Consider the following 26,173-nt stretch of genomic DNA (forward strand, 5'->3'; position numbering starts at 1 on the left):
AATCTTTATCTTTCTACCAGCCTTTTATAAATAGGAAAATATTAACACTTTTTACTGCTAGAAATATTAATTGTAAGACACATATTGATAAAATACATTAGCTGACATGATCAAAAATCCATATTCAGATGTTAAGTGCACAAAGCTAACCTGGACAAGGGAAAGTATGAATTTCACTTTTCATAGCATGTACATTTTATATTGCATTATCAATATAATGAAAAAGTTTGTTCATGGAGTAAAAGGTTTTTAAAAGAATTCATAAATATTACATTACAAAGTGAGTGTCAACCACTTATTAGTGACATCATAAGCTTCCCTTGAAGTTTACTGCCATACAATATTTAGGAAAATGTGATATTAATACAGCCCATTTTCTTTTTCCTTATTTATTTGCTGCTGCTGCCGCTGCTGCTAAGTCATATCTATAAGCAAAATGAGAAAACTTGTTTAAAGAAAACATATTCTGGATCTTCCAAAAATGCCTGGTTAACTTTAATAGCCTATTATTACTTCTGAAAATAAACATTTCTAAGATAAATGAGCTCTGTTTCAAAAGTAGTTAATAATTGTTTATCTCTTTCCATAGAATATTAATGTTCTCAACATTAATTTTTAAAAATATAAAATAGGGTCGATTTAAATACTAGGGGGAAAAAAGATTATATACCTTGTCAGCACTTTAAAAAAGGTCACTGTACTTTGTATGAATGTGGGATTTAGGAAATTCATTGTTCCTACATCTAATGGAAAATAGGATAACTAACCAATTCTAAGTTTAGAGATTAGAATGGTGTTTAACATGGGCAGGAGGGTAGGAGAAATGATACTGGTCAAAGAGCACAAACTTCCAGTTATAAAATGAGTAAGTTCTGGGGATATAATGAACATCATTGTGATTGGTTAACAACACTGTAATATATACTTGAAAGCTACTAAAAGAGTAGATCTTAAATGCTCTTACTATAAAAAATGACATGATGAAGGTATTACTTCTACCATGGTAACTATACTGCAATACATTAGAGTATCAAACCAATGCACTGTACATCTTAAATTTACACAATGTCAATCATACCTCAATAAAGCTGGGGAAATTTCTAAAATAAAAAGATAAAAGGTTTTTTTTTAACTAAAAAAAAAAAAAAAAAGGACTTCTTTTAAATGAACCCTCAGAGACATGTTACGGTTACTATTTCTAGGTTCATATAATAAATGTAAGGAACCAGAAGACCCCTAATCTCACCATCTGAGAAGACCTGAGTATCACACAAGGAAGTGGAAGATGCGAGGGCCAAAGAGAAGAAGGGTGGTAACTTCATGGACTGATGGTGGAGGGAGGGCTGAAAAACACTTGCAAACATAGGAATCAGTGTTCAATTTTGAAATTATTTGTGATTTTTAGATTTTTATCTTCTTTAATCACCACCATCTCATAAAATTTATTTTATACATACAACTTAGGTTTATATACGTACATGTATGTGTGTGTCTATGGAAGTGGTAATTAAGAAAAAATTTTCATACTGAATTAATATGATAGAAAAGAGACACAAAAACAAATGCAAAAAAGCAGGTAAACAAAGTCAGGAAACCGCCTGCAAACCATGAAAATGTGTGGAAAACTTCTGAAGAGTTTGGATTTCCCTAGAACTGGAAAGAAATCTGAATTATTTAAGCTAAACCGTTAAGAAGTGGCTTTCCTAGCTGACATCTGTACCTAGGAAAAAATTTTAATATATACAAAAACACTCACAAAATGATACATAGCCTCTAAGTGTGTATACAGGTTCACAAGATAAATTCATACAAGAAAAGAAAGAATACACCAAATAAAGAAGTATTTTTGAAAAGATATTCAGGTATTCATTAGGAAATTGCACATTTTGAAAACAAGATACCATTTCTCATCAAATTTTATTCTAAAATTCTTTTAAATGTTTAAAAAATATTTTTAGAATTTTTTTTAAAAATTCTGACAATAATTTCTGAATTATTGGAAAGAGTTGGGAAGGATGCAGAATAAAGACCAACTACCTGTGGGAGTTCAAATTGGTTCCGCTTCCTAGAAGAGTAATTCTATAATATCTGGTCAAGCTGACAAGGTCACAGCCTATAAGCCACAATTTCACTTCTGTATATAAACTCTAAAGAAACGTGTGCCCTTGAAGACATGAACAAGAAGGCTCACTGCAGCACCGCCACTGCAAACAGAAATGTCCATCACAGCCAGGGTGAATAAAGCCACACACCTACAGACAGTAATTTTATAAATCAATTAATATGTATGAATAAGAAATAGAGGGACAGATAAATCTCAAAAACATAGCTAGTTGTAACCTCCCACACATCCTGGTCTTTACTCAATACACAGTAACCATTTAAGAACTATCTGTTGTGATCCCTTATACAAAAGTAAGATTAAACTAATATGAAGATAACAAAATGATAAAAATGTCAATTCATCTTCCAGGCAATAAATGTACAGTTCTCACATTAAAAAGATTTAATGAATGTGTTTCATATAAAATCAAGAAAGAATTGTTTAGCCTATTATGAGCAGGTTACTGTTGTTTCTAGGTAAGATTATCATAGCAATAGGTTATATGACCATAACCTTCATCAGTCAGAATTAAAAAAACTAAAAGTTAACCTCTTAAAATGAAAAAAAGAATTCTGGCACAGTAAACCTGATCTTAGTTCTACACTTCAAATTTTTTCCCACAATCGATAATGCTTCACGCAAAGCAAGCTCAATGCTTCATGCAATTTCCAGCTGAAAACTAATTTAAGTTCTTGCAACTTTTATCTACAATATATGAAAATTAGTCATTTTCATAATTAATAGAAGCTTGCTCACAGATTCAAAAGAAACAATTTTTAACATTTCAGAGATACAGGACAGTTAGATAAAGACCAATTGCATTGGTAGCTGCTGTGTGAGATAACATACTAAACCATGCACTGCTTCAAAAGAAAAGGAAAAATACAATCACATTCAGAATATGCTATCAACAGAAACATTATAACGTGCTCCTTCTTAGTTTCTTCTGGGGTTTTTCTGGGGGATGGGAAGGGCATGCCACACAGCTTGTGAGATCTTCAACCCTGGCCCTCAGCAGTGAAAATGTAGAGTCCTAACCACTGGACTGCCAAGGAATTCCCTCCTTCCTAGTTTATAAAATCAGTAAACAGACGTTGGCAGATCAGAAGTCCGAATGAGCCAATAAAAGCAAAAATAGACTGAAAATTTGGGCAAGGTACAATCCAATTCCCTGGCAGTGCTGGCACTTAGTAGGTGCTCAAGAGGGATCTTAAATGCATGAAGGGAAGGGAAGGATGAAGGGGGAGAAGAAGAGATGAAATCTTTCATTTTATTTCAGAACCATTTTCCTGCTAAGCATCATTCATTTATTCATATATTGATGCAGTTCATTTAATTACATTACCTGAGTCCCTGCTCTAGGTTCCAGAAAAAGAGAAAAGCCAACATATTTCCTCAACACTGCCAGCCTAAGGCTACCTGTTCTCTTACCCTTGGGATGTTGATCAGATAATTCTTAGTGTTAGAAATAGCATCTTTCCTATATCCTTGTACACAATGTTCTTCCAAGGAATAATTTTAAATAGTATCACCTCTGCAAAGCATAGTAGAAGTGAATATAATAAGAATAATGTACTTCAGGCTTACTACTGTAACATTTATACAAATGTACTCATCTCATATATTAAGATCGTCAAATATTCACTATATCCTGTGTCTTTGACTGTATGTATATGGATACATACATATATTTTACACTAGTTTTACAATGGCCATACACTAGCTATACATCTCACAGTAGCTAATGCCTGTTAGGGTAAAAGCGGAAAATACATGAATTATATTCACATTCTCATTCTTAAGTTACTTGCTTTTTAAACAAAGATATTTAATTTTGACATATCCCAATATTTCATTGAAAATAGGAATGTAATTTTAATAAAAGTCCTAAATCTAACATCTCAACCCAAGAGGACAAGCTTATCAATCTTTCAAGTACTTTTAATCAAGAAATGAAAATATACTTAGCCCAGAGAACGAAATCAACAAAAATATTAACTCTTTCTTATTTATCGCTCAGTCTTTTGTGATAATGCACACTTTTTAAATGCTATATATAAAACTAGAAACTTCCAGAGTAAAGATTTAGTGTACACCATAAATTTTAGAAATATGTGAGCTTTTTGAAGATGAGAGGAATAGGAAAAGCTCTACCTCCAAGGGAAAGTTAAAATTCTTAAACTTATCTTCCCAATGTTTCAACAAAACATAAGCTTCCAACAGTGTTCTTCCAAATATGCCTTCATTGTATTTTTGAAAAATTATGCTGAAAATTTTATATTGTTTTAAATTTAAAAAAAAAAACTAAGCCTTATTCTCTTATTTGAGCTGTGATTTAAAACCTGACAAATTTGAAAGCTGATAGGAGTTGCTTTTCTACAGTAGATGACATATTCTCTGTCAAGTTCTTTTATTTCTTCATGAGTCACACCATACTTTAGCATATAAATAAATAAAACATTTATGAAAATATTTCCAAAATATTTTTAAAGCAGGCAATCCCACACTCATAAAACAGCTGAAGGGAAACAAATTTGTGCACATTATTTCAGGCTCCCCTGCTTTATTCATGAACATTATTAAGCCCCGGAAAATAAAGAACAGTTATTGTCTGCACTGTGACGGAGCCAGAAATCTCTTTGCAAACAGGACCACTAATTTATGAACAGCAACAGATACAAGGAAACCCACTTGTTCCTTTCATCTTGTAAAACGCCACAGGCTACGTGAATAAGGACCTTTAACATATAGTGAAGCCCCAGGTCATAATTATGGACCCTTCCAAAAACATATTTTTGTTTGCCTGCTTTATTTTAAGGAAACCTATAACAAATACCATTAGATTCCTTAAATGAAAAAAGAAGTGTTGTCCCAGTAAGGAGGTGGATTCCAACCCACTGATAATATATTCCACCCCACTGGTAATATATTAACTTCCAGTGCTGAATTCCAGAAGTGAGTGTGGACTATACACTGGAATAATCTTACATCTTCTGAGATCAGTGGCTGGCAGTTTCCTCGCTTCTGAGCAACGCCGATCTCCCAGCCTTTATCTCACTGTCCTGTGGGGCTCACTACATCCATGGACCCAAGTGATTATCCCGATCGATGATATACAAAGGCTTGTTTCAAAAACATGCAGTCAAGATAATAAAAAATAAATTTTAAATTAAAGTGTTTTCTGAAAACTGGGGAAAAAAAAAAAAAAAAAACATGCTTCTGTGGAACCCCAAGAGATCCATGAGAGAAGGGACCATACTACACTCCAATCCAAAGTCTTTTATAACATACATAAAGGCTAAAAAAAAAAAGGGTAATATTATTGAAGTAGGAAATATACATGAAATGTTAAAAAATCAAACGATCAAAACGTAGCACATCTACTTACATGATTTAAGAAGTAAATTGAGAGTAATTTGCTCTCGAGCCAAGTAAGTTTCCCAACAAAATGTACTGGCTTGTTTCTTCTCAAGAAAAAAAAAGGGGGGGCTGATTTGTTTGCAGATATTTTCATTACACAGAAACTAGACAGAGAGCATTTTACTTAAAGTGTCTTGTTTGGTTCTAATATAGCAAATGTGATCTCTCAAATTGCTTATTTAGGTTTTTTTTATGGAACTAAGCCTATAGCTACTTATTCTATTCATTAAATTAAAAGGTATTCTTCCTGTAAGAGAATTTGTTCCAGTAAAGTTAGTCTTTAGGCAAAATTCTTCTAAATCTGCCTTGCCTTCTCATGATTCTTAAATAAAACTGATGTGTCACAAAGGGAGAACATGAAAATTTATTACAACAAATCATATTTAAGAAAGACCCATTCTTTTTCACTTTTATAATTGATATTTTAAAAAAACAGCAAAACTCACCCTAGTAAAAATACAGGTACAATTTACTAAACAGAAAAAATTTTTAAGTTGTACATAATATTACCAGACACTCCAGTAGAGACGATCTCATGTCATTTATACTACTGATAAAAGTGAAAGTATTAGTCACCCATTCACGTCCAACTCTGTCCACAAGGCTCCTCTGTCCATGGAATTATCCAGGCAAGAATACTGGAGTAGGATGTATTCCCCTCTCCAGGGGCTCTTCCCGACCCAGGGATTGAACCCAGGTCTCCTGCATTACAGGCAGATTCTTTACCATCTGAGCCACCAGGGACACTTTCACACCAAAAGTTTTCAGCAACCCAAACCCATGTTAAAAGTCTAAATACTCCAGGTTTTGTATTTTTCTCAATCTTTTGAAGTCAATGCACTCTATCTTGATCAATTTATCCAACAATATGTGAAAAGTTTGTTAGAGTATATTTGAAGACAGAAGAAAATGTTCAGCTACCATTCATTGAGTCCCTACGTGTTAATATCTGATGGCACTTTCTTTCACCTGTATGGTTAACGCTGTTATCCAAAAAAGTAGGTTTGATTTATCATGGTCTTCTTCAACCATATCTTCTAACTTGGAATGATTTAGTTTTGACGTTAAATGATAAATCATAATGAAGCTTCAAGAAATCATAATGAAGCTTCACTGTTCAAAAATCTTTAATGACTCTCTCAAACTCAAATTGATGTTTTAAGTCTTCTTCCACGTGAGTCCGACTTAACTCTTTTCAAGCGTACGGTCCACAATTCTCATCCACAGCTCCCCTGCTCTGGTAACACTGATCTATTCACTGCGCCTTTTATCTCTAAAATGTGTTTTCCATATCATACATACTATCATTTTCATAAGAAAAAATCATTACATCACTTTCAGTGGATGGTTAATATCTTCTAGTTCAGCTAATTCAAGTCACAAATCTTTGCTTAAAATGCATATCAATATACTTTCCTCCAACAATTTCTCATGAACAAATTCCATAATAGAAATGAGGCTTTTTTCTAAGACATATAAAAATATTACTAGATTAAAACATCTTAAAATCTGACATTTCAATGTTTCTATTTAAAAAAAATCATCAATTCATCAGGAATTACATTTTAACTCAACTTAAATTTTGTCCTGATTTATTATATTCACTTTATTTGATAGGTAGAGTTTTAAAAATTAATCAGCTTTGTGATTTAGTTCTGTATGTAAACAAAGCACAAATTATTTAAACAGACTGACATTAATACTCTTATTAAAAAGGAATACCAACAGAAGTTATATTTTGTGTTGAACAAAAGCAATAAATTTGTTTGAGAGCAGTGTAATCTAAATATTTTCATTCTAATCATATACAGAATAGCTAATGCTTTATAAAAGAAAAAATAAACTATTTTATTATAGTAAAAAGTAATTTTACAGACAAGATGATTAAAACAATAAAAAGATCATATATTTGCCAATGTGTGTTATAATTTTATAACCCATTAATTTTATTTCTCAGCACATTCTTTGAATTAAGGTTGCATTCTGATCGTAGATGATCCTTAAACATCCAACTAATATTTCCTATTTTACTATTTCTCAGACTTGTCTACACTTTGACATATCGCAATGATGTTCCTAGAAAAGCCACATGAGGAGGTAGAGGAAAAGTTAGGAAAATATTTCTCAAAATTATATTTTTGAAAATGAATCTATAATTACCCAGTTAAAAGCAATGGGATTTTGTTTTATAGACTATTTTCATAAAATCTCATATGTATGTCTGTTCATACTGAAGTAAACCATGGGTCAGAATACTGGGGGATCTGGCAGAAACCCCAGAAAGGCATATATTTCACTAACAAAACAGACTCCCTACTCCAACTCAATTTATAAGCCTGATGATGACCTCAGAGACAAGCCATGAAAGTTAGTGGTGGTCTAGTTGCTATCAAGGTTAGAATAAAGCTAAAATTTCATTTTATACCAGTATAATACACAAAGACAAAGAAGTACACCTAGATAAATTCACCAGGATAATAATAACAGGTAAATTACATAGCAAGATTTGTCCTCAGTTTCAGAAATCAAGATATATTTACCTTGAAAGGCAGCTGCATTTCGAGATATCAAAAACTTTAATGTAGAGCTGGATGTTTGAAGCACCTGCTGCATATCCTGGCGAGCCACGACTTGGTATCTCTCCTCCATCTTCCTGGTGCAACACGTAGGTTTTTTGGCTGTGCAAACCTGAAGATCAGGCCCTGCAATACACAGAATATTTTTCAGAATAATTACTTATTCATTTAGCAACATTACATGTTATGTATCAACCGTTAATGATCAGCACTGCATGTAACAGGTTCATGTTCTGGATACCTTCCAGCAAAATGACACCAGTGGGTTGACACCAACCTAAGGATACACTGGATCCCACAGCAAGCTGCGTCAGGAACTGGCTCTAACACCAGCAGGCGAAAACACAAACATGTGGAGCCTAAAACATACACTGCTAAACAACCAATGGATCACTACAAAAATCAAAGAAGAAATAATTTTTTCAAAACCTAGAGATAAATGAAAATGAAAACGCGACAATCTAAAAATCTACAGGATGCAGCAGAAGAAATTCTAAGAGGAAGTTTATAGCAATACAAACTTACCTCATGAAATAAACAAACAAAAAAGAACCTCAAAAGAATAACCTAAACTTACACTTAAAGGAACTAGAAAAATAAGAACAACAACAAAACAATGTTAGAAGAAGGAAAGAAATCATAAAGATCAGGGAAGAAATAGATGAAACAGAGAATTTGGGGGGGGGACAGAAAAGATTAATTAAACTAAGAGCTGATTCTTTTAAACAAAATTGATAATCCAGATGCCAGACTCATCAAGGGGAAAAGTAAAAGGGCCAAAATCAACAAAACTAGAAATGAAACAGAAGTTACAATTGACACCACAGACATACAAAGGGTCTTAAGAGATTACCACAAAGAATTATAGTTCAGTATCATGGAAAAAGCAACAGAGTTCCAGAAAAACATCTATTTCTGCTATATTGACTATGCCAAAGCCTTTGACTGTGTGGATCACAATAAATTGTGGACAATTCTGAAAGAGATGGGAATACCAGACTACCTGACCTGCCTTTTGAGAAACCTATATGCAGGTCAGGAAGCAACAGTTAGAACTGGACATGGAACAACAGTCTGGTTCCAAATAGGAAAAGGAGTATGTCAAGGCTGTATATTGTCATCCTGCTTATTGAACTTATATGCAGAGTACATCATGAGAAATGCTGGGCTGGAAGAAGCACAAGCTGGAATCAAGATTGCCGGGAGAAATATCAATAACCTCAGATATTCAGATGACACCACCCTTATGGCAGAAAATGAAGAGGAACTAAAAAGCCTCTTGATGAAAGTGAAAGTGGAGAGTGAAAAAGTTGGCTTAAAGCTCAACATTCAGAAAACTAAGATCATGGCATCTGGCCCCATCACTTCATGGCAAATAGATGGGGAAACAGTGTTAGGCTTTATTTTTGGGGGCTCCAAAATCACTGCAGATGGTGATTGCAGCCATGAAATTAAAAGACCCTTACTCCTTGGAAGGAAAGTTATGACCAACCTAGATAACATATTCAAAAGCAGAGACATTACTTTGCCAACAAAGTCCATGTAGTCAAGGCTGTTTTTCCAGTGGTCATGTATGGATATGAGAGTTGGACTGTGAAGAAAGCTGAGAGTTGAAGAATTGATGCTTTTGAACTGTGGTGATGGAGAAGGCTCTTGAGAGTCCCTTGGACTGCAAGGAGATCCAACCAGTCCATCCTAAATGAGATCAGTCCTAGGTGTTCATTGGAAGGACTGATACTAAAGCTGAAACTCCAATACTTTGGCCACCTCATGAGAAGAGTTGACTCATTGGAAAAGACTCTGATGCTGGGAGGGATTGGGGGCAGGAGGAGAAGGGGATCACAGAGGATGAGATGGTTGGATGGCATTACCGACTCGATGGACATTAGTTTGAGTGAACTCCGGGAGTTGGTGATGGACAGGGAGGCCTGGTGTGCTGTGATTCATGGGGTCGCAAAGAGTCGGACACGACTGAGCAACTGAAGTGAACAACCTAAAAGAAGTGGACATGGGACTTCCCCAGTGGTCCAGTGGTTAAGACTCTGTGCTTCCAATGTAGGAGTGCAGATTCAATTACTGGTTGGAGAACTAAGATCCCATATGCCTCATGACCAAAAATAAAAATAAATAAATAAAAGAAGTGGACAAATTTCTATAAACACACAATCTTCTAAGACTGGACCAGAAAGAAACAGAAAATATGAGCAGACTAACTACCAGTAATGAAATTGAATCAGTAATTAAAAAAACAAAACCAACAACAACAAACAAAAGTCCAAGACAAGATGGCTTCACAGGTGCCATCTGTGAACTCTACCAAACATTTAGAGAAGAATTAACAACTATCCTTCTCAAACTATTCCAAAATATTACAGAAGAAGGAAGTTTCAGAGCTCATTCTACAAACCAAGCATCATATTGATATTAAAATCAGACAAAAATATCACAAAAAGAAAATTATAGGCCAAAATCATTGATGAAAATAGAAAATCCTCAACAAAATATTAGCAAACCAAATTTTCAACACTGTATTTAAAAACTCATGATGCATGGATAGTTCAATATCCTCAACCAATCAGTCAGTGTGATACCCCACACTAACAAATTGAAGAATAAAAACTGTGTGATCATACCAATAGATACAGAAAAAGCTTCTGACAAAATTCAACATTCATTTATGATTTAAAAAACAATCTAGAAAGTGGGCAGAGAGGGAACACACTTCAACATAATAAAAGCCATATATGACAGACCCACAGCTAACATAAGATTCAATGGTGAAAACCTGAAATCATTTCCTCTAAGATCTGGTACAAGAAAAGAATACCCTCTTACCACTTTTCTTCAACACAGGATTTTAAGTCTAGCCACTGCACTCAAGCAAGACAAAGAAACAAAAGGAATCCAAATTGGAAAGGAAGAAGTAAAACTATCACTTTGCAAATGACATGATTCTACACATATAAGATCCTCAAGACATCATCAAAAACTACTAGAGCTCATCAACAAATTCCGTATACAAAATTAATATACAGAAATCTGTTGCCTTTCTATACACTAACAATGAACTATGAGGAAGATAAATTCAGCAATCTCATTTACAGTTACATCTGAAAGAATAAAATATCTAGGAATAAACCTACTTAAAGAGATAAAAGAGCTGTACTCAGAAAACTGTAAGACTAATGAAAGAAACTGAAGACGACATAACATACAGAAAGATACACCATGTTCATGGATTAGGAGAATTAATATTGTTAAAATGATCATACTTCCCGAGGCTATCTACAGATTTAATGCAATCCCTATAAAAATACCAAGAGCATTTTTCACGGAACTAGAACAAATTATTTTAAAATTTGCATGAAAATATAAAAGTCCCCAAATGCCATATGAAGTTCTTAGAGTCACCAAAATCATAGAGATGGAAAGTAGAATGGTGGTTGGCTAGGGCAGGGCAGAGGAAGGAGATTGCGGAGTTAATGTTTAATGGGGATAGAATTCCAATTTTGCAAGATACAAGTAATACTGGAGGGATATGGTAACAATGGTTATACAACATAAATGTATTTAGTACTGCCAAACTAGGCACTATAAAATGGTTAAGATGGTACATTTCTTATTTTACCACAACAGAAAAAATCAGAAACCATTTTTGATTATTTATATCAAAAATATGATATATGATTAACAACTCTTATCCTGGATAGAAGCCCAAGGCATGCATATTTATCCATAGCAGGCAAGCTAGAGAACACAGAACAGTACAAAGTATGCATAAAAAGGAATGAATTTGAGTCAGTTCTAGTGAGGGAGATGAACCTAGAATCTGTTATACAGAAATGAAGTAAGTCAGGAAGAAAAAAAACAAATATCATATATTAACACATATATATGGGGTTCTCTGATGGCTTAGATGGTAAAGAATCTGCCTGCAATGCAGGAGACTTGGGTTCGATCCCTGGGTCAGGAAGATCCCCTGGAGAAGGAAATGGTAACCCACTCCAGTTTTCTTGCTGGAGAATCCATGGACAGAGGAGCCTAGTGGGCCGCAGTCCATGGGGTCACAAAGAGCTGGACACGACTGAATGACTAACAGACACATGGCTGATTCACGTTGTGTGGCAGAAACCAACACAACATTGTAAAGCAGTTATCCCTCAACCAAAAAAAAGTAGGAGGCTTGGCAAAGTGCCTGAAGAAGACACACCTGAGGGTCTCAAAAGGTGGGCCTTGAGCCATCCCAAGGCTACCCAGGTTTTATGTAAAGCTCAGGACATTGTATTTATACGGCCTAACCCAATAGTTATTCCCTTATTTGGGAGTTGGAGGAAGAATTATGGCCTTTGATCTCTGAGTTGCACAGCTCCTCCCTTGGCTCTTCATTGACCAACTGTAGATCAGGAAATACAAAATATGTGAATGTACATGAACACACACACAGACACATCAGCCTCTTTTCAAACTCCACATTTTCCACACAGATTCAGCCTCAGGTTTTAGCCTGTGTAAGTTAGACAAATCAACAGGAGCCTGTTTAAGGATTTCACAAAGGCTAAGATGCATAAAATGTGTCACAGTAGGCAACATTTTGGCAATTGTCTTTTATTTACGATGCATAAAAGTTATACAAAAGCAAATTCCACTTCAAACAGTAAAATTGATTGAAAGAAAACAAAGCTATCGTCTCAGCTTTCTTTCTAAATGCAAAGATAGAGGGATTAAAAATTTAGAGAAAAACAATTTTAGAGACTGGGGAAGACAACCAATGAATAAACATTCAAGGATATAAACATATTTGGTATGGGAAAGACTGCTACAGAATAAAAATAATGACAATAGTACAATAACAACAACAATCATAATAGATCATTGCAAATCTCTCTCCAGAATTTAAATACCTAACAGCACTTTGCAAGGTCACATTTCTAACCAGGGCTGAAAAAGGCCCCAGGCTGGACCAAGTCTTCTTTCCCTCCAGCTCCAGGCGCATCTCAAGCAGCACTGGCTGCGGTTCTCTTCCCTTCACACACTGCCTTATTTAATTTCCTTATATTCACCAAGCACACACAGGCCACAGGGCCATCCTCCACGCTCGTCCCTCTGTCTTGGACAGCCTTGCAGTCAACACGCACCTTCCCCTACTTCATTCCCATCTAGTTTTCTTTAGATCGTAACTCAGTCTTCCCATGGGAACTTTGCTTAACCCCACAGACAGCTCCAATACCTATACTATGCCTTAGCGTTCACTCATTGTGGCTGTAATGTTACATTCCTAAATGTGATTACTAATTAATTCGTTCCCTCATCTGTACTACTAAGCTCTAAGTGGAGGGATTTTTATTCTTCATCATATGCCACTTATCCAGCTCAGAGCCTTGTACATCATAAACACTCAATTTTAATTCATTAAACCAACAGTCAAGGATCCACTATGCATATGCATTATCTCATTTAATCCTCACACGGACCCTATGACATAGGTACCATCACTACCACATTTTACTTGTGAGGAAACAGACGTAAAGAGGCTTTGACCACTGCCCAATGGCACATACGTACATAATACAAAAAAGTGGAGCTGGTGTTCCGAAACAGGCGGAGTGATTCCCCAGCTGTCATACTGACCACCAGTTCACTGACAGGAAAGCCAGGGTCCTCAATCCATAAATGGCTTGTATACAAACACACCAGACCATTTTCAATTTCTCTTTCTAAACAAGTCATCTGTTTGGAAAACTTTAAGAAAATAAAGTTCAGGTTAGAATCATCCAGGGAGTTTTATTGAAAAATAAAAATTAACTGAAGTATAAAATTATAGAGCTGCCATTTGCCTTTGTGCCCAATTTTACATGGTGGAAAGTAGACTTAGAAAAATGCTACAAATTACCCTGTTTTCTAAACATAAGGTGAGAGAGCAACCATCATGTCTCGGCACACTGAAGACGTATGGTTAGCAATTTAGACAACTTAGAGCAAATACATTCCTCAAGCTGATGAGGATCTGCATTGATTAAACCAGACTTTAACTTAGAATCGTGGAAGTTGGTAATGCCAACATCAAACTAAACTCCAAGTCAAATCAAGACTATAATTCAAAGACCTAGTTATGTCTAATTGGCATGATATTTTTATCAGTAGTAACTTAAGGTCTCAATGAGGGGGAAAGAGTCCACAGGAAACTAGCTGCCTTGCTTTCTGTGTCAGTTCAAAAGATAAGCGAGATGAACTGATGTGGCAGTGAGCAGTGGCGTGAAACGAGATCTTAATTCCCTGCCCGGGGAATTGAACCTGGGCAACCTAGATGAAAACAAGGAATCCTAGCCCCCAGAGCAGCAAGGGCTAGATGCTATTTTTCCCTGAATCTTTGCCCCCAGTGAAAAATGCATCTATCAACAGAGGCTAGAACTGTAAACACAGGTACAAAGTTCATTATTACAGACGTAACACAACAACAAGTGGGAGAGCACACAGAGAAGCAGTTTGTTAAGACAGAAGCAAGGCAGAGATGCATACCTGCAGAGAAAGGGTGCGGGCGTCCCTGCTAGTGAGGAGGAACGCGGCGAAGAGGCGGTTAAGCCGTTTATAGAAGTCAGTTCTTCCGGGTCTGTGTTTACCTTTAGCCAATAATTGGGTTTCTTTTACTACACCTGACCTACCCTGGGACCCTCTCCTGGGTGCACATGCACCCCTCAGCCAAGATGGATTTCAAAGTGAAGGCTTCTGGGAGCAAAATTCTTTATGCCTTGGTGTTATTCTCTGACTGTTGACCCCCAAGGAGACTTTCTGCACATATGTAGTGTCTCCCTTGTTCCAAAAGGGGCTGGTGGGAGGCAGTGAAGATCCCTTAATCCTTTACTCACACAGGGTTTTGCCCCTCTTTGTCCTTGCCATTGACTATTACCTTGACTACTGCTGTGACTATTACTTTAAGGTGTTTGTGGAGTATGCTCAGTCGCTTCAGTCATGTCCAACTCTCTGTGACCCCATGGACTGCAGCCCACCAGGCTCCTCTGTCCATGGGATTCTCCAGGCAAGAATACTGGAGTGTGTTGCCATGCCACTCCGACCCAGGGATTGAGCCTGCATCTCCTGCATTGCAGGTGGATTCTTTACCCACCAAGCTACCTGGGACAAGAGACAAAGCTTGGCTAGTAACCCTGTTTCTGTTATTTCCATTTCAAAGGGAAAATAGGAGGCTGAGTGTAAATGCCTTAACTGAAGCCCACCTACCTCGTGTCTCTACAAATACAAATAGGAGGCTAGTACTAAATATCCAGCCTGAAGCTCACTTCTTCCTGCTCCATGAAATGCAAACAGGAGGCCAGTTGTAACGGTCTAACTTGGAGCCCATATATCTCCTATCTCAGAATTACACATCCTCAGGGAAAGGACCACATCTTAATTCTATTCACAGTATAAACATAGAGATCACAGAGGATGAGATGGTTGGATGGCATCACCAACTCGATGGACATGAGTTTGAGCAAGCTCCGGGAGTTGGTGATGGACAGGGAAGCCTGGCATGCTGCAGTCCATGGGGTCACAAAGAGTCACACATGACTGAGCAAATGAACTGAACTGATAAGCACAAAGGACATAAGATACTTGTTGATAAAACACCCAGAATACAGTTCTCCCCTTGTAAATAGAACCAGAATCATAAGAAAGCAAAGCTAGATAAAACCCAAACAGATTCCACATGGTAACAAGATATATTTTTAAAATATGTCAAAGCCTGACTTCAAGGAACCCGGAATCACTGAGGTTGCTTATGAAACAAGAAGAGTGCACAACCCATGGTCAGGAGCAGCAGCTGTGTTTCTGATCTGTAAAACCACACTCTGCAAGAATTAAAGTGCTGAGAACAAAATGAAATTAAAAATAAAACAGCAGCCTCCCTACTGAAGCGGCCCTCAACCAGAATTGTGGGGGCTTTTCTGGATTTCTTACCCAGAAGCAGCAGTACTAGTCAGTACATTTTCCTTTCTGTTCCCCAGCTTAAGCAGCTGTTACAACCATCTACCTGCTCGTGCACATTTTTTAATATGTTAAAATGAGATCACTGGGAGGCATTCTGGAAAGATGGTGGCAGTAGCAGCATCATTTCACAATATCCCAGTCCCCACACAGACCAGATAGGACAACTTGAAATTAAATCCAAAAAATATAACAAAACTGGGTGATGGAATATCCCCACAAACTTCAAAATATATAGGTGATAGGGGGAAAACCAGCAACAGCCAACAGAGCTTCACAGTATCAGAGTCAGGGCAGGAGGGAGAAAAATGAAGCAGAGGGGTAATGTCTGGAGAATCTGACGACAGATGAAGCCCAAAGAGCCAAGAGGAATTCACAGAAAAGCACAGTGAACCGATCTGCAAACAGCAGCTGAAACTGATTAAGTTTAGTCCTCTCCATTACTGGATATGCACAAAGGAGCCAAGATGAAAAGGAATGAATTAGCAGGAGCAATCCAGACCCCTATGAATGCTCCAGATTCAGTAGGTGCCTTTCCAAGGAAGAACCCCACAAAGAAGAGAAACGTCTGGAAGAGGAATTAAAATTCAACAGTCGAAGAATTTAAGAGACACAGACAGAGAATGCCTAGACCAAAGTGGGAAGGGAAACAAATTCAGGAAATTTCAGAAAACAAGCAGCCATACTTTCAAACACTACACAAAAACCAACACAAGAGAGGCTCTGGAAAGCCACAAAAACTGTTCTGAAGTCTATCTCAACCTAAATTTTCAAGGAAAAAAACTAACTTCACATGAAATGAATATTAAAACATACTGAGGTCAAATCTCACACAGAGTTATTATAATATAAAAGGGAATAAAGAACAGAATAACATCCCCACAGACAAAGAAAACATGCCAGAAAGACATGCCCTCCCACAAAAAGAAATTAAAAAATCAGCCAAGTTATTTCAAAACAAGCTAAAAGATGACACAAAGCATAAAAGAACAACACAAATCAGAATTTAAAAAATTCAGATGTGAGGTGACAGTACTCAAGAAAGAATTAAAGATGAAAGAAAAAATTCCGAAGAAAAGAATAAACTAGAAGGAACACAGGAGCCAATCATACAAAGGTAGTACCTAGGAGAAACAAAAGGTGGAAAACAAGGGATTGTGAAAAATCAGAAAGAATGAAAGGGTTTAAAAGATCTATGGCTGATTCATGTTGATGTCTGGTAGAAACCAACACAATACTGTAAAGCAATTATCCTTCAGTTAAAAATAAATTAAAAGAAAAGTGACAAAAAATACTGTTTATAATGTAAGCGCACTGAAGGAAAAAACAGGACAAATACTAAAACCTGTATTTTATGCTATGCTGAAACTGCTGTGAGAATGAAATGGGATATAAAAAATAAGCAATTATGGAATATTCAAATTCTATTCTCTAATGCTATACTGTATCCTTGAAAATCAGGATGTTTTTAGTGAAGATGAAAAGAGATACAGACATAGGAAAGAGGAGCTTAAGTAAAACCTTGCAATCTTGACTTAAACTATCATTATGAAAGCATCAAGAAATTTACCTTTAAAATATATATTCCCGAGTTTCACTGAAAAGGCCTAGGAACAATGACAAGCCATGTGGCAAAGGGTCCCTCTTGTGCCCAGATTATAATCTTGAAACACCACACCTCTGAAGAAGTCAGTGCTTTTTGAAGAAATGCCTCCTCTGGGTCTGGGGCAGGAAACAGATAAGATGACAGACTAGCTAAAGCATCTTGTCCAGCAGAGAGAAAAGAAGCCATCAAATAACTACCAGGATCATATCAAGAAGGACTTGGGAATTGTATTATTCTGCCAGGGCTGCCAGAGCAGAAAACCACAGACAGGTGGCCTCCGTAACAGAAATGTATTTTCTCACAGTTCTGGAGGCTGGAAGTCCAAGACCAAGGTGCTAGCAGGTTTCACGTGGTTTCTCCGGAGGCCCCTCAAATCCTTGACTTACGGATGGCACCTTTCCCGTATGTGCTCAGGTGGCCTTCTCTTTGTACATGCGCACTCCCCACGTCTTTCTTCTTGTAAAGACACCAGTAATATCAGATTAGGAGCCATCCTTATGACCGCCTTTAAACTTAATTATCGCCCCTCTCCAAATACAGCCATATTGGGGGCTAGAGTTTCAACTTAGGAATTTAGGGGAGCACAATTTAGCCCACAACAGAAGTTAACTTCAAGTATCATACTAAGTGAAGTAAGTCAGAAAGAGAAAGACAAATACTGTATGAGATCACTTATATGTAGAATCAAAAATGTGATACAAATGAACTTATTTATGAAACAGAATCATGGATGTAGAGAACAGGCCGGTGGGTGCCAAAGGGGGTTGGGGTTGGGGGAGGGACAGAATTAGCTTAGAAATAAGCTTTAATGTAGACCATGGACAGACAACAAGGTCCTACCGTATAGCGCAGAGAACCATATTCAGTATCCTATGATAAACCATAATGGAAAAGAATATTTTTAAAAGATTTGTGTGTGTATATAACTGAATCACTTTGTTGTACAGCAGAAATCAACATAACATTGCAAATCAGCTACGCTTCAATAAAAAAATAGTAAACTGAAAAAAAAGTTAACTTCAAAACGTTTTTGCTGACCAAACACAGTACAATTTAAGCATCCTTAATAATAATTTCAATGGAGTACAAGAAATAAAATAAGCTTAAATCCAAGGGTTTTCTGTATCCATGCTTTCTTTAAAAAAAAAAAAAAAAAACTTAAAATAGTACTACTGGTTGATAATATACATTTTCTTTTTATTTTAAACATGTATTTCTCCCCTAGTCAACTTACAGGAATTTTATATTTGTAACACATATCAACTTTGTTGATAGCTGACATAGGAAAGGGCCTTGGTGTCAAGATATATTTTAGGCTCACCAGAATGGATGTTACATGTCATAAAATACCAAATTCTCACCAAATGAAAACAGGGCCTTGGAATTCAGAATAGTAAGGTGATACTGGTAAATTTTCTCTTTTTTGTCTTTTCTGAGAGTATCTTTTTACCATACATTGTGAAACTGATAATTTGTAAATGTTATCAGGGTGAAAAGATTTTGACTGAGTCAAATGTATTCCTTCATCCAGGTAAAATAAAAAGTGCTTAAGTCCATGTATCTAGCAAGAATCATGGCAATGTCACTGGATTTGCTGAGAGCTGCCTAGCATCTGTTTCTTCTCCTGAAATTTCTTTTGAAGCGCTGTCTCTTCCTCACTTACATGTATGTTATTCAGATGAAACTGATACACACAAAAGGATGAAAACACAGCATTCTATCCTGTCAGCACAATGATTGATTCAGAAATAGTCAGCCAGTCACAAGAAAGAAATGCAAAGAGAGATTTGCTGAGGCCTCCAGGAGAGCAAAGCTTTCTCACTTCTGCTGAAACTGAATTTAATTATGCAAGCAGGCAAGGTTTGCAGATGCCAGAGTTATTTTCCAGCTCAGAGTGAAGGCTGGTGTACCACAGGTTCTTTTGTTACCTACCTGATCACGAAATCTAGCCAATACAACAGTAATAATATTTTCAAGGGTTATGGCAGGCCAAACCACTCCACTTTCTTTTATGGTTTATTTCTGAAGGTGGCTCAATTAGTAAAAACCTGTCTGCAACACAGCTGACACGGGTTAGATCCATGAGTTGGGAAGATCCCCTGGAGAAGGAAATGGCAACCCACCCCAGTATTCTTGCCTGGAAAATCCCACAGACAGAGGAGCCTTGCGGGCTATAGTTCATGGGGTCACAAGAGTCAGACACAACTTAGCGACTAAACCACCACCAGAACATCAAAGGACCGGACGCTAAATGCAGGGTCTGATAACACCCATTTAGTGGCTGTTCCAGTCCTCTGCTCTAAAGTGGAAATACAATTTGTATGTCCAAGAAATAACCAGAAGGATTCCACTTGTCATAGGGCAGTGCTAGCCTCAGAGAGCCACCATGAACTGAGCAAAATACAATAGTTAACAACCTGAGAGCCCTAGAGAGTGAATGAAAGAAGGATTCTAGACAGGAGTCAATAGTTGGAGGAAGGGAACAGCATGAGGTTAATTTTTCATCCCTCTGGCTTTAAGCCTGTGGGCAGCCCACATACATAAGCTGACCAAAATTCCAATAGAAAACTCATGGTCTTTGTGGACTGCAAAACTAGAAGATAGAGATCAGGGCAGTCACAGCTGAACTCAACCCACTAGAAGCCACACGTGGCTTCACAATGTCCCCCTGGGGCACACCTTCCTCTTGGTGAGAACCACCAGCCAGGACAAAGGCATGCAGTATGAACTGGAGCAGAAGAGGAGACCTTTCCAAAAGCCTGAGAAAGAGCCGTCAATGAGGTAGAAGGATAAAGATGACAGAAGAGGCAGAGGAAAACAGTATGGTGTCCTAGAAGAATTTTAACAAGGGAGAAATCAGCTGTGTTGGAAGGAGCAGCCACATTCAAGAAGGCTGTAGTTTTCAAAGATCTGCAATCATCTGGGCTACCATGTTGGTTGTTCTCTTGACTCTAGATAGCAATTACATGCACAATCATGCTGCATTTGGGATCCTATTCATTATAAGGTCATGCCAACTCACTGAATGCTGTTGTGTAAAACCTGTTTAACACTTTTAAAGTTCATTCCTTTCTGACATTGGCCAACCCTGACCAGAGGGCTGCCTAATAGTTTCTGATGTCACCCTGAATCCTGGTGCTTTCCTGAACATCTGCTTTGTGTAGTTTATTGATTCCATTCAATTTGCTTCTCTCCCAAGACTGAAAGCTCCAATAGGATAAGGACCACCTTCGTCTTGTCTCCCAGTGTATTGTATGTAACTAGCGCAGTACCTGTAACAAAAGTTCTTCAGGAAAGTACTGGTCTCCTTCCCCTTCTCCCTTGTGTGTTGTGTATTAGTCGCTCAGTCATGTCCAACTCTGAGTACCCATGGGCTATAGCCCACCAGGCTCCTCTGTCCATGGGATTCCTCAGGCAAGAATACTGGAGTGGGTTGCCATTCCCTTTTTCAGGGGATCTTCCTGACCCAGGGGTCAAACCCAGGTCTCTGACATTGCAGACGGACTCTTTACTGTCTGAGCTACCAGGGAAGCCCTTCCTTTCTCCTACTTGCACATAAATATTTTGGAAGAAGCCTATGAAAGCACTTTCATGACTTAAAATTAATGACAGGGTTTTAAATATAGATCCAGGATGAACATATTGCTGAAGACATTAAAAACTGGTTCAATAAACCTTTTGAAATAGTATTTATGATGATCATATTTACATTTCTACAAATATTCCTCAATAATGCATTGCTGTAATTTACAGATTCATCATTTTTCTTTTATGGAATATAGGCAATGTCCTCATAAAGGCTATATTGATATTATTCTTTGAAATAAAATTTTTTTCAGAACAGTATTAAGTATTTCAGTTATTAAGGGCTTTTTTATGGTTCTGGATTCAATTTTTAAAAAAGCAGCATTTGCCAATCCACAAAGTTAAACAAATATGGTCAACATAATGACCACTGGTAGAACGGTAATGCTGTCCCTCATATATATAAATGGCATCATTGATCCTTCAATGTATAATGTACTTGGTTGTTTTTCCAGTCATGGTTGATGAATGTTCTCAGAAAATTACATATTTAAGCCCTTACTTTTATAACCCATAACAAAGCAACTCTAACATGAAAGCATTTCCTGAAGCAGAGAGAAACTGCTAAATGGAATGTTCTCTCAAACCTGAAGTCATGAACTTGGAGTCGAAATTCTGTGACATGTTAACTACCTCAGCAGACAAAAAGGCTAAACTTTTTGTATTTGTTATACAAATACAAAGATATTTGTATTTGAACTAATACAAATATTTATTGAGAAACAGCAGCAGTACAGCCTGCTCCTTGAAGGATGAAAAAAATCAATTGCTATCTCATCCCCTCAGTTTTAATGAGCCCCAAATTATTCTACAGCCAATAATCCACAGTTTCTCTAAGCGAAACCAAGCCTTTGCATCACAGCTACCCAAAGCCAGACTGAAGCTGAGATTCTCAACTATTTGGTACCGGAAACAGCACTACTTCTCCATTTTCAAGGATGTATTTGCATGCATGGATGTATACAGACTTGAGACCTTGTTATTGGTGGGATTAGTGATGGGGAAGGAGATGAAGTTCCCAACAATAAATGGAGCCCAGACCAAAAATCTCTTCCCCCAGTGACTCAGACAATAAAGAATGTGCCTGCAATGCAGGTGTCCTGGGTTGGGAAGATCCCCTGGAGAAGGGAATGGCTACCCACTCCAGTATTTTTGCCTGGAGAATCCCATGCACAGAGGAGCCTGCTGGGCTACAGTCCATGGAATCACAAGGAGTCAGACACAACTGAAATTCGGATAGCTTTATTTGACTTCCCTGGTGGCTCAGTTGGTAAAGAATCTGCCTACAACGTGGGAGACCTGGGTTTGATCCCTGGTTTGGGAAGATCCCCTGGAGAAGGGAATGGCAACCCATTGCAGTATTCTTACCTGGAGAATTTCATGGACAGGGGAACCTGGAGGGCTACCCTCCTTGGGGTCTCAGAGTTGGATGTGACCAAATGACTAACATATACACACAGACCAAAATGAATTATCTGCCACAATTCCTGTGGGAATCAGCCCTGACTTATACCCCCCCTTTCCTCTGAGAACTGCTCTCTCCACACCTCCACGGGAGAGGCCCCGGCCAGCCTCAGGCGTGTCAGGTGACCTCAAATCTGATTAGAGTTTGTTGAACTGACAGCAAATAAGTGATTGAAACAGAAGCAACTGGACTGTTTCATCTGAGAATTCTGCATTGAAACACAGAAAAAGTCTAGTCTGTTTCCCATCAGACTGTTTTATGTATAATTTAGGAGTGAGGCACCCATGCTATTTCACCATGGAGACAAAAAAGCAGAGTGTGCACAGTAGAGAAATGAAGGGGACTTCCTACGGTAGACCTTTTCTGGACCAAGTTATTTCCTCTATCTTGGGGCTTCATTAGATACAGCTAAACCCTTATAATAAATTATTTTTGTATTGGTGGTTTAGTCACTATGTCTGACTCTTGCAACCCCATGGACTGCAGCCCACCAAGCTCTTCTGCCCATGGGATTTTCTAGGCAAGAATACTGGAATGGGTTGCCATTTCCTTCTACAGGGGATATTCCCGACCCAGGGATCGAATCCTGGTCTCCTGCACTGCAGGCAGATTCTTTATCAACTGAGTTACCAGGGAATTAGACCAAATTAGTCTGTGTTTCTTGCAACCAAAGTACTCAAGCTAATACTCTAGGGAAGAGGGTAGCAAGACAGAATGAACTGATCCATATTATATAGAAAAATCTTAGGAACTGTAAAATATCAATACATGGCAGTGGAAAAGCCAAATAAGCCAGACTTATAAATCATGGGTGGGCAGGCAGAGTGCTTTAGGGTAGACAGTGACACACTCAAACTGTCCCAACCCAATCACCAGGACTTTCCTGTGTGCCTAGAAACAAGTAACAATACATTAAAAAATAACTCTACCTTAAAAATAATTCTCCCTTTAAAAGTTTCTCTCTTAAAAAGTTGAGATCTTTCTTTATGTGCTGCTTCTTCCTTTTTTTTTTTTTTTTTTTCATTAGAACAGAATTTCTGAAGAGGCATGCTACACAGCACCCAACTGTGAAAAATAACTATCACATCCCAAAATAACTTATGACCTTTGAGAATACACAAGGAAATAAAGTAGCAGATTCTTTGAATACAAGCTCAGAGGAAAAGGTGGATGATTCTAAAATGCTTGTTCACGCCCTAGATGATTATGGGAGGTGATGTTAATTTGGAATCACTGGTAGGAATGAGCTTATGATAGAATCATAATGATGCCTGGCAGAGTGAAAGCATGAGTTGCATTCCAAGATCAACCCTTGCATTTTCTCCATTTTAAGACACTAGAAGATGCATCATAAATTTACTTATACATTATTTGGGGAAGGAGAAACTATTTTATTAAATGAATACCTTAAGGAGTTATTTCACAAAACATCAAAAGCTAGACAGAAAAAAATAATAGAAAGGAAGACATCATAGAAATGGGTAATCATGCTTTTGGCACTGGAGACAGGCAAATAAAAGAGAAAAAGAAACAGCTTAACATGCAGAAAGACAAGAGTCCCTTAATTTCTCAAAGAGATGTACAGGGGAGGTAAGTTATTCCATTAGGATTACAGCGATGTTCTCGTCAAATGTAAGATGGACACCTATCTTTGATTATTGAAAATGTTTATATTATTATTTCCCTGACCAAATAATTTTTTTTCATTTATCAATTTTTAATTGAAGAATAATTGCTTTACAGTATTGCACTGATTTATGATTGATAAAATAAAATTTTAATGCATAAAATGCTGAAAATTTTTAAGACTTACAAAGGAAACCCACAAATCTGAACGTTCACTAGGCTAGAAAGTGGGATAACAAAAAGAGCTGGATGATCAAATTCAACCCCCAGAACCAGTGACTCACAGAATCACAAGCCTTACTAATAGTTCTAAGGATACCAGAAATTGTGAGACACAGACATCAATGAAGCTCCCATCACATTAGGATAAACTCGGGCCCAAAGGGAACACAAAAGTTTACGAAGCAGTTGATCAAACAAGAAAAGATAATTCTATTTGTTCATGAATTATCTCCATTTTGGGCTTCCCTGGTGGCTCAGATGATAAAGAATCTGCCTGTAATGCAGGAGACCCAAGTTCAGCCTATGAGTTGGGAAGATCGCCTAGAGTAGGAAAGGGCAACCCACTCCAGTATTCTTGCCTGGAAAATCCAATGGACAGAGGAAACTGGAGGGCTACAGTCTATAGGGTTGCAAAGAGTTGGACATGACTGAGCAACCAACACTTTCACCTTTTTTGTCTTATCTCCATTTTATACTCTGATAATTACATGACTAACAGTGACATTTTCCTATGGCCTGCACTGCATAAATTCATAAGTAAGTATGAGATATGTTTACCATAAGCAGCCAAGACAGGCTTGGTATATTCTGCTAAAAGCATTTCATAGGTAATATTTATCAGAAGGATCTATTAGCATCTTTAAAATTTTGATCTGATCATTTCCTCTCTTCTAACAACATATTTAATTTCAATCTAACACCTTATTGTCAGGCATCACGATGATTCTCACTACAAGAAAAAAGTCTCTGCACTGTTTCTTCCTGGCCAGGAAGACCACTATCCTAACATTCCACATGTATTTCTTCTATCAGATATTAAAAAAAAAATCTCATCTACTGGCTTAAATTGTTTAGATCATCACATAATCTATTCTGAAGGGACCCATAGAAAATTTACTCATTACTTGTTCCTCCTTTCTCATAACTGCTCTGACTCATTTAATTAATTGCTTTATTCTTTAGTGCCTAACAGGAAACTCAGAGCCAAAATTTTCAGGTCAACTCACAAGCACTGATGCCTTATTCTACTTTAAAAGTACACTATTTCAAGCCTTAATCTTATACTTGATTTCATATTATTTTCCTTCTCTTATTTTTTATATCATTTCTATACTTAGATTCACATTGCTTTTCCCATGATTACTTTCAGATTATATAAACCTCTGTGCATTGATTTAAACTAATATTGGAAAAGATACAATACAAGTAGAGATCTATGGCTAATTGAAAACACTTAAGACACTGAATGGCTTGACTCCTTTTGGCTCAAACTATAAGCTCCTCTAGAAGTTTTATAACTCACTCACAAATAGATAGTTAGAAGGGGCCTGTGAGAAGCATATGTCATCTCAACAGCCAGACACAACATGCAGTGTAATTAAGGTTACTCAAACAGCCATGAATTCAAGGTCAATATGTTCCTCTTGCTTTAAGGACTGATTTCAGTTGGATGTACAATTTTTAAAGTATACAGGGAGCACCTTAATAGGTTCCCATTGCAAGGTAAGTAGAAGGAATCAAAATCATATTGACTCTACCTCTTAAATAATTTAAGTTTACTTCTTTCCATCTGTACCACCCCTTCTCTA

At 37.2% G+C, this 26,173-nt stretch overlaps 1 protein-coding gene across 2 annotated transcripts in view; it reads right to left on the minus strand.

Annotated features, from left to right (window-relative positions):
* GPC5 (glypican 5) overlaps nucleotides 1-26,173 on the minus strand; it is a 1,547,826-nt gene that overhangs the window by 1,497,246 nt on the left and 24,407 nt on the right. For both annotated transcript variants that reach the window (XM_025263152.3, XM_044927162.2), the window contains exon 2: nucleotides 8,065-8,226. In XM_025263152.3, the coding sequence (XP_025118937.3) occupies nucleotides 8,065-8,226 (162 nt within the window). The remainder of the gene's footprint in view (nucleotides 1-8,064; nucleotides 8,227-26,173) is intronic.

This window comes from Bubalus bubalis, chromosome 13 (genome assembly GCF_019923935.1).
Source record: "Bubalus bubalis isolate 160015118507 breed Murrah chromosome 13, NDDB_SH_1, whole genome shotgun sequence".
In the NCBI taxonomy this organism is placed as follows: Eukaryota; Metazoa; Chordata; class Mammalia; order Artiodactyla; family Bovidae; genus Bubalus; species Bubalus bubalis.